Source organism: Quercus suber, unplaced genomic scaffold, assembly GCF_002906115.3.
Source record: "Quercus suber isolate HL8 unplaced genomic scaffold, Cork oak 2.0 scaffold_1078, whole genome shotgun sequence".
NCBI classification, from domain to species: Eukaryota; Viridiplantae; Streptophyta; class Magnoliopsida; order Fagales; family Fagaceae; genus Quercus; species Quercus suber.
In genome coordinates, this window is record NW_027070484.1 from 58,885 (window position 1) to 73,344 (window position 14,460).

Genomic DNA, 14,460 nt, shown 5'->3' on the forward strand with positions numbered 1-14,460 from the left:
TATAAGCTACCTGATGCAGTTGCAGCCATGCAATCATGCTAACTGCTACCAACGCAGCATTGCCCACTATCCCACCCATGTGATCCAATTTAAGGGATTTCTTTACAAAATCAAAACTTGAAAGAAGAACTTTGATCAGTATATTAGACCTCTTCCCTTCATGAGAAACAAATTTCTCACCAGATGGACTAAATGGTGGACCATATAGGTTTTCAGGTGAAACAAAGTGACCTCCATCACGTATTTAAAATAATAAAATAAATCAAATTAAAAAAAATCCATTTTAAAAAAAATTAATGGCATAGGCTTGGTTGGGTTTCTTTAGTACAAAATACGAACCTGATTCAATCCAAATTTCTAAAAATAAAAAATGAAAAGCCCAGCTCAACCCATCAGTATTATTCATTTGCAAATATTAAAGCATTCTCTAAAGTAAAGTAGTTTCTTACCGTGGGCTGTAGTTGCCACATGGAGGTTGTTGCTGATGGACTGGTGGTGGAGGTGATTGTGAGTGGATGAAAGGTTGTTGTGGTGGATATTTTTTATTTTATTTTAATGAGTTTTTTATATTATTTTAATTAAATAGCTAAAAATATAGATCCATTAGTATTAGATGTATTGTAAAATGAAGAGGTAAAATAGATAAAGTGACTTTTGTAGGTGCTAAATAGCTAAATTTTTAGCTCTACCAACATGAATGCTCTAATAAGTTACTCGTCCAACCATTCCAGCTAAAAATTTCACTTCCGCTCTATAGGCAAATGATATCCCAAACCACTCAGTTCTAAAACTCCATGCAATATCCAAACAGTTTAATGGTTTTAACTTATATCATCACTATTCTCCCAATTAGAGAAAAGGACGTTATAAGGGGTTCATTTCAGGTACGATAAATATGCAGAAACTTGCTAGGTGAGCTATTAATGTCCCATATTCTTTTCCTCAGTTTGGAGTTTAGGCAATTACAGTATACGACTAGACATCATTCACGTATCTATATTAAGCTATTCCAAATTTGATTCGGAAGGCATTTACAATGTACCAAAAACTAAGTAGTGATAATGAATTGCTCAAGATTGTTAAAATTGTCAGTAATCACAATAAATTTAATCGGAGATGGAATAAATTGGAAATCTCAAGGCATTCATTCACATATAGATAACTAACCTCGGTCAAAAGTTAGGATATACACAATGAATTCAAATGACTACCGGACAAGGACCAAATACACACACGACTATGACTATTTAATGCCTCAATAGCAACTCCAAGCCTCCAACAATATTCTACAAATTGAAAATGACATCCTAACTATTTTGCCAAAACTTTTAAAACATTCGTGGGAAGAGGTTGGAAGGCAACAAGGCCTTAAATCATTGGACTAACAACAACAACAACAAAGCCTTTGTCAAATTACTTTAGGATTGGCTATGAATAGACTAATTGGAGTCATCCACATAAAACTGTTGTAGATTTCAATTGTTCACCTTAACCCTTGCCTGCCAACACATCCAGCTGTCTCAAACGACCATCGGATGAAGATCCCTCCAGCCAAGAAGTCTGTCTCAGATTTCTGTTGTTGTAGATATTATCTTCATGCTTCTCAGGGAGCTGTTTATAAGCTACCTGATGCAGTTGCAGCCATGCAATCATGCTAACTGCTACCAACGCAGCATTGCCCACTATCCCACCCATGTGATCCAATTTAAGGGATTTCTTTACAAAATCAAAACTTGAAAGAAGAACTTTGATCAGTATATTAGACCTCTTCCCTTCATGAGAAACAAATTTCTCACCAGATGGACTAAATGGTGGACCATATAGGTTTTCAGGTGAAACAAAGTGACCTCCATCACGTACATCTCCCACAAAAGTAAGAGCTTCTTCAATGACTTTGTATTTCTTACCATGATGTTCAGACAATCTCATTGCAAGAACAATACGGCTTTGTTCTAATCGGGCAATTGCTGCATCTCTCTCAGCCCGCTGTTGTGTTTGAACAGTCTGTGAAAGAGAACCACACATGGTCAGCAAGTTGCAAATTGCAATTCCACAATAAGAGCTTCATTATAAATTCTATCATCAGCTAGAGACAATTTATGTCTTCAATGCCATGCCCCAACTATCTACTCATGTATATATAATTTCGCTATATTCTACTCATTTTGCACAAGAATGTGACTTATCATGTGAGAGTTAGAGGCTCTCCGGAAACCACTAGAAATTGAGAAAGAGGCACATGCCATGTCTATCCAACAATAACAAGTCCTGTGTGGACAACTCCATGATTCCAGTCTTTCTCTCATTCATGTCAAATTCAAATGCCATTCTCCATTTTGACTCCTTAATATGAATATGCAAGACATGTCAGCTGACAAAGGCTCTGTTTAGTGGGGCTTTATCAAGGGTGTTTCAGCTATTAAAAAACAGAAACTATTTACATCTTGTTAGGAAACACAGAGGTGCTTCAGCTTTTTGTCAATTCCTTGAGAAGCCACCAAGCTTTTCACATTATTAAAGAGCTACAGACCTCCCAAAGTTACCATAATTCTCATCTTGTAATCAATTGATGCCACCCTTTACTTCTCGACTTCCTACACTTCTAATCGACTTCCTAAACTTTTAGTTTGTTGCGTTTCTCTTATCTTCCATAAACTCAAAACACTTGCACCATATGGTCATTGGCTCAAAACAACCAAACCCAATCAACTCAAAAAAATCATCTGAACTTCATGAAATTGGTGCATGAATTCCAGATTTAGTATCATGGACATTTATTAATCAAACCTAAGTCCTCCAATTTAGTCAAATTTAACAGCCTTCTTACTTCCCCTTTTGATCACAGCAAACAAGAGGACATTCAGACACTTTTTCATTAATTATTAACATATGTTTTCATTTTCTGCCCTGTATCAAATCAGTATTCAACCAATCTATCCAAAACAAATTGCTTACCCAAGTAAAGCATTTTCATATAAGATCCAAAAAATAACAAGAACCATACCAATGAGCAAAGTAGAGGGTGAGGTTGTGTTTTGAAGACCCACTGGGTCTGTATGTATTTACAAAACCCAGATTTTCATTTATCTTTCCATAGTAACTGAACTCAAGCTTAATGTCAAGATAAATCAAGACACTACAAGAAAAACAATCTATTACAATTTTTACTTACTAAGAAAGTGGTGGAAAAAAGATCCTTAAAGTTTATGTCTACCAACAAAACAACAACGTTAGGAAAGAGTACTATATTTCCTTCCATTCTCCTCCATTCTCACAGCAAACAAACAGAATGTAATGAAAATACAAGATACCACAAGCCAAAAAAACCCAAGAAATGCAACTCACTTCAAAGTAACCGAGTTAAAATTTAAAATTCCTTAGAAGCACTAATCCCTTCCCTTTCCTTGTTCCTAAATCTTCTTGGAAATCAAACATGGTTGAACCCAAAAACACAAAATATAAAACCAATAAACCATTCTCATTTCTACAAGTTTTCATCCATCTCCCAACGTAAACGTCAATATCTCCACCACTCCAAGCCTACATCATAGAGCATGATGGTAACAGCAAAACTTAACCTGAAATATACAAAGCCGCCAAGAGTCTTGTAACTCAATGGCACTGTCTGCTCCCATTTATGAGGAGAACCGGGGCTCGAATCCCCTCTCTCCCATTGTCCTCATTGTTGCAATATTATAACTATCGAATCATCAACAACAACAATAACAACAAAACTCGACAAAGCCTTTTGCACTATTGTACATCATCAGGACACTATCACCTATTTCACGTTTTAAATGTGGACATCACACGTGAAATTATGGAAGATGTTGGGTATACGAAGTGTACATCAACACCGAGTGTGCGAGAACAATTACTCGCAACCTAATTGACCGAAATCTCTAAGCAGCTTAAATCTCTTTCTCTATCTCTACCCAATTATCTCTATCGGCAACCAAATGTAGATGAAATCAAATCCATAAGAAATTCAAAGCTATTGGCTCAATTATATAAAATCCAAGCGGATTCCTAAGTCGCATAAAAAGATCGAAAGAAACCCTAGAAAAATGAGAGGACAGACTCACATGGAAGAACTCGAGCTGGTCCTCGAGGTTCTCGAGCGCGGTCCGAATGGCATTGAGACTCTTGGCTTCCTGGATGGCCGAGTCGTCATCGTCGACCCGGAAGTCCTTGACGAAAACGAACCCGGCCCGGCCGGTGTCCTCAACGGCGTCGTTTTCGAGGTTGAATTGCTTCTTTTTGTTGATGTTGATGTTGTTGTTGTTGTTGTGGTGGTGCTTTCTGAGAGCTTTAACGGAGTTGAGAAAGTGAGTCCGCGAAATTGAGTGGATAGCGTCGCTGAGCTTGTCGTGAAGGTCCCAGATTTTCTCCAGAATCGCTTCGATTTCTTCCAGCTCCATGTCCCATTTCATCATCGATTTCTTTTTTTAATTTTTTGTCTTTTTTTTTATTACAATAAGTCTATAAATAAAAGAAAAGGAAAAAAAGTGAGGGCGCGAATAAAAAAGGAAATTTGGGGGGAAGAAAAGAATCTTCTAGGGTTTGTTTGGATTTCTGTATTAATTTTGTACTCCATCCAACTCCAACATGACCACAACTCTTTTTTTTCTTTTTTTCTTTTTTTTTTCTTTTTTTTTTGTAAGTATGTGTTGTCGATAATTAGGGCTGTCTATAGATTAGTCTGGGTTGAGTTTGTGCTTAACCCAAAACTAACCTAATCACTTCAGGTCTCCAAGATCAAGACCTGCCGCTGATCAATAAGAGGAGTCAATTCAGGTAAGTCGGGTCTCCTCAGATAGCAGTTGGTCCTTGGTCAAAGTTGGGTTAGTTGAAACTCGCTGAATATGATTGGATCTTAAAGAGATTTGGTCAAATCTCTATGAGATTTCGTCTAGTTTCAAAGAGATTTGGGCGGATCTCGACAGATTTAACAAAAATTGATCGAGAATTGCTCATACTGACGAATAAGTACAAGATTCTGATGTATAGATCAACTGGAACCAAGTTTTAATGAGAAGACCTGCTGTCTCAGTTGTAGGAGGCAAAGGCCAGCTGCCGATCATCATCGGCGTTTGGTTAGCCCGAACAAGTTAGGCAGGTGGATTGATTTACAAGTCTAGTTGGACACCCCGATTGATAGTCAAGAGACTAAAGACAACTTTTATCTCATATTCTCAATTGACATTTTTGGGGGAAAATTGGTAGAGTTACAAACAATTTTACAAATTGTTTCACAAACTGTTAATATGGTAAGTCAAAAAAATGATGTTAATGGTAATTTCATATGAAAACCAGTAAAATTTTCTCATAACAACAGTTTGTAAAAATATTACAAAATATATAGTTGAGTTGATAAGTTTTTACCAGTTATTATTTAGACACACCATTAATATTATTTTTTTTACCCATTACTAATAATCTTCTACATCAATCGGATGTGAAGTTTTTTGTTAATTCTTTTTTGTGTTTATAGACTTTCTCAGTACATAAACATTTAAAGTTAGAATTCTCCATCTCCATTATAACAATCAAAGTTATTAAAAAAAAATTGAGAATTTTGACTGCTCTTCAATTGATCAAACATGTGTTTTTGACAACCTTTGCATCGTAGCTTAATCAATAGAAATAATATTATTAGTAGATCCTTGTCAGTAGCTTGATCAATCAAGAATCATGAATTGTGAAATTTGACATGTTTTAATTGAATCAATGTTGCCTTGTTTTTTGTGCTCTACTTGCAAACATATATAAGGCACTTCAATGAGGGAAAAAGCAAACCTAACTTGATCAACTTGTGAGTTTAGAAGATGATATTCAACAACGGTGTTGGTATTATTTGAAGCCACAGAATTAATCCCAATATGTTGCTATGGAGCCCGAACCTTCGAAGTAGTTCTTGGAGTTGGTCAACGGGTTTGACTATGATTATGGAAGTGGTTCATAAGAAGGAGATATAAACAAAAAAAGAAGAAGTTAAGATTAGATTCGAATCTAATTGTGGGGTCACATTAATAAGTTTATTTACCGAATAGAATTTGGGATGATGGGTATGAACTAGATTGTAAAAAATCACTTTTTATAGTTGTTAGGGAAAGGGTATACTCCATAATAGTTTTCCGTTTGAAGTGTGCTTTATTAGTTTTCCACTCTGTCATCATATTAATGTGTTATCTATTTATTACTTTGATTATCTTGCTTTATAGTGTTGGTGACTCGCTGATTTTGTGTTTTATATCTTAATAATTGTGATCACATAATTGGTAACAAATTGATTAAGTTGTTGCATAATTAACTATGGGGCCTAAACAATTACTTTTCAAATTCATTTAATCATGACTGGTAATCCATTGCCAGTCATTTTATCTAAAAAATTCCAAGGACTGATAATCCATTGCCAAAAGGATGGTTGCCAAAAGTGTTTCGCTAACAAAATGCTACATAATTTCACCATTACATGAAAAAAGAAAGAAAGTAGAAAATAAAACACATGAATTTCTTCCCCAAAAAAAAAAAAAAATCCTTCCACTTTGCCGAAGCTTCATTGAAATCAAAAGTTCACAAACATTTGCAGCTTTTATTACAGGAGACATTTTTCCCTAGACAACTATAAAAAAAGACAAGTACATGACAAAGCATAAACTATTGTCGTTTGCTCAGTTATTTGACTACTTAAATATCAAGCAAATATATCCTTATCCTTCACAATTAAAGACTACGCATAAGTTCCTGATGTAGAACTAGACACTGAGCGTTTAACTGCAGGCCCTTGTGTTGTGTCGTTGCCTAGGTCATCCTCAGCAGATATTTCCTCCAAAGACTTTCCCTTGGTCTCAGAAACCAAGAATGTGAAGGCAAACCCTAACATGTTGGTAAATGCCAAAAGCAGCATAGCAATCCTAATTTTTTTTACATCACCATCCAAAGTAAAGTACTGCACTCCAAATGCCCCAACCATAGCCCCAGCCTTCCCGGATGCCGTGCTCAAAGCATGACATGAAGACCTCAGCCGCGTCGGGAACAACTCGGCTGGTAGCACGAAGGTTGTGCTATTAGGTCCAAAATTTGCAAAGAAAAACTTTAGCCCGTATAACAACTTGAACAAATTGCCATTGTTTTTGAGGTAGTCATATTTAAGCCCCGATAAGCATGCAAATAGATATCATGAGTATTAGAAATACTGAATAATTGTATTGTATTTCTCAATGAAAAAATATGCACAAGTGCCTTTATATAGAAGGCATATGAGTGTAGTACAAGTAAGAGTATAGTACATAAATATGTGCTATACAAATAATCTAGTTGAGCCTAAAACCCACAACACTATACACGTTAACAGCCCCCCTCAAACTCAAGGTGGATGTGAGACCAACTTGAGGTTATCAACCAAAGTACAAAGGCGTCCCTTAGTATGTAATTTGGTGAAAATATCTGCAAGTTAATATTTAGAGGAGACTGAGATCAGTTTGAGAGCAACATGGACAAGATGATAACGAATAAAATAACAATCGATTTCGATGTGTTTAGTCCGTTCATGTAAGACATCATTGTGAGCAATATGAATGGCACTCTAATTGTCACAATAAAGAGGAGTAGCAAAGGATGTAGACACACCTAAGTCTTTATGAAGCCATCAGACCTATCACATGCCCCCACGTGCCTCTACAAGTACAGGCGATAAAGTCACGCACCTCCACGTGCCAATACTCTTCACGCGCCATCATGTGCTTCCACGTGCCTGCACACTCCAGAACACCAGCTATTGACGTCATCAATCACGCCACGTCAGCCCTAGTGACGTCATTACACCACGTAATCCGGTCATGCCACGTCATCTTGCTTGCGTTAATAACACGTCACCACTCAGTCAGCGATTACGTCATCTCGTTGACGTCATCATCATTGACCTTTGACTGAATTAGCTGACCGTTGACTTTTGGCATCTTTGACCGTTGACTTTGATTGTTGACTTTTTCAAAGTTGACTTTTTGCATGCTAGGTGCTCCTTACCCAGTTTTTCGCTTAGATTTCATTTTTGCAGTCCGTTTTTTCATATTTTGCTTCTAAATGAAGAATAAGGATAGGTTTTCTTCTTGTTGCAATAATCGTTATCGATAATCCAGCAAACGTTTTTACAAATGTTTTGGCCACAATATTAAGATTTGTTATCTTCGCAACAAATCAACTGTTTCAATTTCTGCTGTTGCTAAACTGAGAGTGTCCAGCCAATGGCTCCTGTCCCTGCATAGTCTAAATCTTTAGGACGAACTTTCACCATGTTTACAAATGACCTTAAAAACATCATCGCCAATGTCATTCGTATGGTTGGTAATGCATCGTATTCCCTTTCTCTCTCAGCTTTATCTAGTATGTCTCCTTCCTCTTAGCTTATGGATTCTACTTGTTGCAATCACATGACACCTCACTCGTCCTTATTTTCTGACCTCAAACCTGCACCACACCCTCTTAATATTCGCATAGCAAATAGTTCCACAATGTCTGGCCATAATATAGGTTCTGTTTCGACCTCCAACCTCTTTGTTCCTGGGGTCTTTAATGTTTCTGACCTTTCTTACAATTTATTTTTTGTGGGACAATTAGCTGAGTTAGGTTATTGCATTATATTTGATTATTCTAGGTGTATTGTGCAGGATCTGAGGATGGGACAGGAGCTTGGGACCGGTCCCAGAGTTGGGCGTATGTTTCCCATGGACAACCTTCGTCTTCCACTTGTTGCTCCTATTTCTATTGCTGCAACTGCGACAGTTTTTTCAATTCCTTCCCTTGCACTTTGGCATGCTCAACTTGGTCACGCATCTTTCTTTCGGGTACAATAATTGGCTTCTAGAGGTTTGTTAGGTTTAGTATCTACATAAAATTTTGATTGTATTTCATGTCAGTTAGGAAAACAACCAGTTTTGCCTTTCAATACTAGTGGATCAATATCCACTGATATCTTTGATCTTATTCATTCTGATGTTTGGGGGCCTTCTTCTATCTCTAGTATTGGTGGGTTTCAATATTTTGTTGTCTTTATTGATGATTAGTTTTGATACAGCTGGATTTTTAATATGAAACATCGTTCTGAATTATTGGAAGTATATTCTAATTTTACAAAAATGGTTGAAACTCAGTTTTCGAGACGCATAAAAAATTTTCGACCTGATAATGCTCTAATACCATGTTAGAAATACTGAATAATTGTATTGTATTTCTCAATGAAAGAATATACACGAGTGCCTTTATATAGAATGCAAAAAAGTGCAGTACAAGTAAGAGTGTAATACAAGAATATGTGCTACACAAGTAATCTAGTTGGGCCTAAAGCCCACAACACTATACACGTTAACAATGAGGAACCCAACAAGTTGGATGACCCACCTTCCTAGCTTTTCGATCAAGAACACAGTGAACCAGTAACCAGGGAAGGTACCCAAAAGAGCCATTATAAACATAGCCCTTGAGGTGTCAAAGACTTCTTCGAGGGCATTCACATGGTTTGCTTTCTTAATTAAACCCATTGTTGGGAAAATATCCTTTTGGGCCAGATTTTGACCGTAAAATGCTATGTCCAATAAGAACCATGTGGTTGTGGTGGTGCCTATAAGATGTTTCCCGTGTCGACGAACGAACTCGCTAGAGAATAATGTGTAGTTGTTTGCAACTTTGAATTGTGACAATTTGTCAGGTTCAACTTGAAGTTCAAAATCAAGAACCCGACCCATATCCGCAGTGACTTGTTTAGTATTCCCTTCAATCAAGGCTGTGTATCAACATGTTTCGGGCATTTTCATTCTCCAGTAGTATGTTAGGAGTGCAGGAAGAGCTCCAAGCATAAGCACAATCCTCCAAAGATAATCTGCATCTGGTCGTGTGGAAAGTACTTGATTTTCATCAAATGTAGGAGCCTTGAAGAAGTGAAGGACGATAGCTGAGATTGTCATGGAAACTAGCCCCGCAAATACAATTCCCACACCTTGAATTGCAAACACGGCAACGATGAATGCACCGTGAGTTCTTTTGTTAGCATATTCAGACATTGTTAAATATTAGCATTGATATACCATGTTGAATATGTAAGTATGGATGTGGAAGCAAAAGTATAAAGTATAGAATAAAATAACATACGAGGATTACTTGGTTCAGCCTAACGGCTTATATCCACGGAGGAAACCCTAAAGGGTTACATCAATAATATATTATAGTATAATACAAATCCTGTGTTACAATGAATCATAACATGTGTATGTATAGTAGACTAAACCCTAGACTAATAGACTTCTAGTACAAGTAAGAAATTTGGCTTGCATACAAAGTAGAATTAAGCTTGGACCTATACTAATGGGCTAATATATCTCTAACAGACATGATCGTGGCGAGAGAGGATAGTCTCCACCAATACCAAATCCTAGGCAAAACCTAAAGAAACAAAGTGTTCCGATAACAGAATGTGCGCTTGCACCAAAGGACACGCCAGAGCAAATTGCACAAAGGACCATGAGAATTAGAGTGATGCCGTAAACCTTTTTACGGCCAAGTTTATCACCAAGATAGCCGAATACTAGTTGGCCTACTAAGGTACCAACTAGAGTAACACCAACCGCAACATTGTTAACACTAGGGGGAGCTTTCCAGGAATATTAGTGTCAGGATTATAGTAGTAAAGGCGACCCAAGAGTTTTGTGATAGTTGAGATGCAAAAGAGGTCGTATGCATCGGTGGAAAAGCCCATTCCGGCAATGATAATGGCTGTGACGCGGTAGCATTGCGTGCGGGCATTGTCAAGGGCTTCAAGCACAGCTAAGGCCGTTTTTTGTGGGCTGGTTTGTTTGCCTTGTTGCTGGCTTGCTGTTGTGGATAGATTGTGTGTATTCTTGCTCCTTTTATGCTTGGTAAACGAGGAAATGTTTAACCCTATAGGTGTTGGAGAGATCAATAAGAAAACAAAGGTATATGAAGAATATACAAATATCCATCGATAAAAAAAATGGCTAGAATGTAAGAAGGATATTCTATTTGCACTATTGTACCTTTACAACTAGCTAGCCTCAAGTCAACAAGTCCTTTATCCTAAGCTAGGATTTTATCATTATGTCACTTTTATTATATCTTGTATTGTCCTTAAATTTAATTTTAATCCGCCATACTATAAAATTACCACTTGTTTAAGTTGATATAATAAATTTGAATAATAACATGTTCACTCAGTAATCTATTAAACATCAAATACCCCTTATTCACTTAGTGGGGACTAGTAAGTGCACAGGGGGCAGGATGTGCCCCACATCTTCCTACGGCATAACCAAACTCTTGAACTGATTGTTTTGTTTTAGAGTACTTTGTGTCTCAAGGTTACAAAAATTGAATTTTAAATGGACTTTGGAACCATTATATATATTTTTATTATGATTGCTAATTAGCCCAACCTATCATGAGAGAAACTGACATCATTGACGTACTTATGTTGCTCAAATAATCTAAATTGTTTCAGCAGTTTTTTTTTTTTTTAATATATATATATATATATAAAATGTTTCCACTTTTTCCCAGGAAAATCTCCTTAGATCAGTTTCCAATATTGCTCATAGTCACCTTTCTTTCTTTCTTTCTTTCTTAACCTTTGTTTTCTAGGTTAACTTGATCAAGCTAGAAACAGAATATGGTAGTCAAGTTGATTGAGGTCCACTGAGGGATTTGAAGATAGGGGGTTTGACACTTTGACTAAATGAGGTTCATTTATCATTGGGAATTTTGTCTTTGGGTAATAATATGATCGATGGGATTAGTGGCACTCAATTATCTGAGTCAATAACTTCTTTAGCTTAAAAGATATTATGTTTGAAGTTGGAGCAGTGCTGTAATACAACTTTTACTAAATTGAACTTATATACTTTATATTTTTAATCAAATTGAACTTATAAACCAATGTGTCATTAATCACAAAAAAATAATTCAAATATTCATTTATAAAGTGATTAAAGTCCACAAACCATATTCATTATCACATCAATATGTAAATTTTATGTAGTAAAACTTTATATTACATTCAACTTTTTTTTTTCTTGAAGTTAATGACAACTGACATTCATTTCTTTCCCTTTGTTTACCTTGTATGAGGCCACTAGCTGTAAGTTTGACATCTACTAACAATGTCTTTTACGTGACATTCATTTCTTTCCCTTTGTTTTCCTTGTGTGAGGCCCAGTAGCTGTAAATGTGACATCTACTAATTAACAATATATGTTTCTTACGTCCTGTTGAGAGAGAGAGAGAGAGAGAGAGAGAGAGAGAGAGAGAGAGTTGAAGCTAAATTTGTTTTTTTTTTTTTTTTATTATAAATATTATTTTAAAACATAATCGTTTTCACGAACTACGTTAAGACGTGATTCCATATCATTTCCCACCACTTATTAAAGATAGGCTCAGTCTCACTACTTGCTCAATATCACCTCTCATCTCTTATTCAATATCATTTCCCACCACTAGTTCTTAATTATTTCTCACCACCAGCTAAATCTATCTTTTATCACGGATGACTAATTCTTTCCTTAATATGCACCACTATAGCTAGGTGCATTGGGTTCGCCATTGGGTTTTGGGCCTAGTTTCTTTCATTCCTTTTACACATACCCACATCCTGCATGTCTCATAAGTCTAACTTGAGAACCTATATATTATTATTAGTGGTCGTTTCACCTTTTGAATTGATATCTTCGAAGTCTTTTGAGCGTAAAATTTCACATTTTGTTATGAAATTTGTGAAATTGAGTATGGAACCCACATGTTTCCAAACCGCACTTTTTTCAATGTACAGTAATATTGTCTAAACTTCACTTTTGTTTAGGTACAACCTTTTGTCCTTTTCAGTTAATCACAGTTGAAAAAATTGTAAAAAGAAAAAAAGTTGTATTAAATTAGCACATGCATATTAGGGTCAAAAGCCCTCAGTTTTTGTTGGGTTGGAGAAGGAAACTAAAAGATAATTAGAGAATAAAAAGAGAGAGATGAGTCTTTTTACTTGATGGGGATAACATTGTAAACAAGGAACATGGACACTTGGTACCGACAAGGCTCACAGGAGAGCATTTACTTGGTTCGCTTATAAATTATAATCATTGAGTTAATCTCACTGCTGGGAAAATATCCTTGTGGGTCTGATTTTGACTATAAAAGAATATATTCAACAAGAACCATGAGTTCAACGAGAACTTTATAGGTCGTCTTACATGACTCACGGGTCGAAGGGACTCCTAAGAGAGTGATAAGTTTACTACAAAACACGCGGGTCTTAGGCCACGTATTTTTAGGTCACATTTGAAAACGCGGCGTAAAAAGATGCGGCTATAGGCCAAATCGTTCTATGACCATGTTTTTCTGACCTAAGGCCGCGTTTTACAAACGTGGTCACAGAACCTTTTTTTTTTTTTTTTGTGTAGTGGTTGTTGTTATTTGTAGCCTTGAATTAGGGTAATTTGCCATGTTCAACTTTGAGTTCAAGCTCTAACTTGTCAAGTTCAATTCGGAGGTCATTTTTTTAGCTTGCACCAAAAGACATGCCGCCAAAAAAAGGCGCAAATGACCTTGAGAATTAGAGTGAGGCCGTATACCACTTTACAGCCAAGTTTGTCACTAAGCCAGCCGGAGACTGGTGGGATTGCAAGGCTACCAACTATGGCAACTGCAATGACAATGGCTGTGATGCGGTACCATTGCTTGTGGGCAGAGTTAAGGGCTTCAAGCACTGCTAAGGCCATTTTTGTGGGCTGGTCTTGCTATTTGCTCAGTTGTTGACTTGCTGGTGTGGGTTGCCTTTTTCCTCTTATGCGTGATCTGTGAAGGAAATAACAAAGATATGAGGAACGTTTACTCCTAGGTTTTGGGAAAATGGAGGGAAAAAAAAAGTTATATGAAGGATATTCTATTAGCCATCGATAAGAAAATAGCTAGGAGGTAAGAACTAAGAAGGATATTCTATTTAGTATTTTCACAATTGTACCAGAGTATAGTTAGAAATACAAATTTTTTTACAACAAATTTTATAAACTGATAATGTGGTAAGTGGTTATTGATAAATGAAAAAATAATGTAAATGGTGGGCTTAAATAAAAACTAATAAAAAGATGATCATATTAACAATTTGTAAAAATGTTATAAAATAGTTTGTAACTGTAGTATTACTCATTATACCAAGTCAATCCTTGTACAGGTTGGACTCCAATAGAAAATAGGCTCCAAAATTTCAGAATTATTATTTTTGAACAAAAAAAGAAAAAAGAAAAAAGAAAAAAGAAAAAAAGCGGATGGACTTCCTTAGTGCCTCACTATAAGAAGGCCTCAAAAATTTTGGGATAGTAGAGATCTAATTCAATTAAGATCTTAAATTGTTTAACAAATAAAAAAAATTATATGAGTGTACCGAATTATCATTAATGATCAAAATTA

At 36.2% G+C, this 14,460-nt stretch overlaps 1 protein-coding gene and 1 pseudogene across 1 annotated transcript; both read right to left on the reverse strand.

The window, feature by feature from the left end:
- Positions 1 to 1,122: 1,122 nt before the first annotated feature.
- Positions 1,123 to 4,538, reverse strand: LOC112020231 (plastid division protein PDV1). The gene is made up of 2 exons (XM_065769199.1): positions 4,086 to 4,538; positions 1,123 to 2,004 (listed from the first exon to the last, which is right to left on the reverse strand). Exons 1-2 carry the CDS (start codon positions 4,434 to 4,436, stop codon positions 1,489 to 1,491), a joined length of 867 nt encoding a protein of 288 aa, XP_065625271.1. The 5' UTR covers positions 4,437 to 4,538; the 3' UTR covers positions 1,123 to 1,488.
- A 2,195-nt stretch (positions 4,539 to 6,733) lies between these two features.
- On the reverse strand, positions 6,734 to 13,772 carry LOC112020223 (low affinity inorganic phosphate transporter 4-like; annotated as a pseudogene).
- Between the last annotated feature and the right edge of the window lie 688 nt (positions 13,773 to 14,460).

Coding starts and splice junctions, on each gene's coding strand:
- LOC112020231 (XM_065769199.1), bottom strand. CDS start 4,436: ATGATGAAATGGGACATGGAGCTGGAAGAAATCGAAGCGATTCTGGAG. Junction 2,005..4,085: donor ACCAGCTCGAGTTCTTCCAT/GTGAGTCTGTCC, acceptor TCTCTTTCACAG/ACTGTTCAAACACAACAGCG.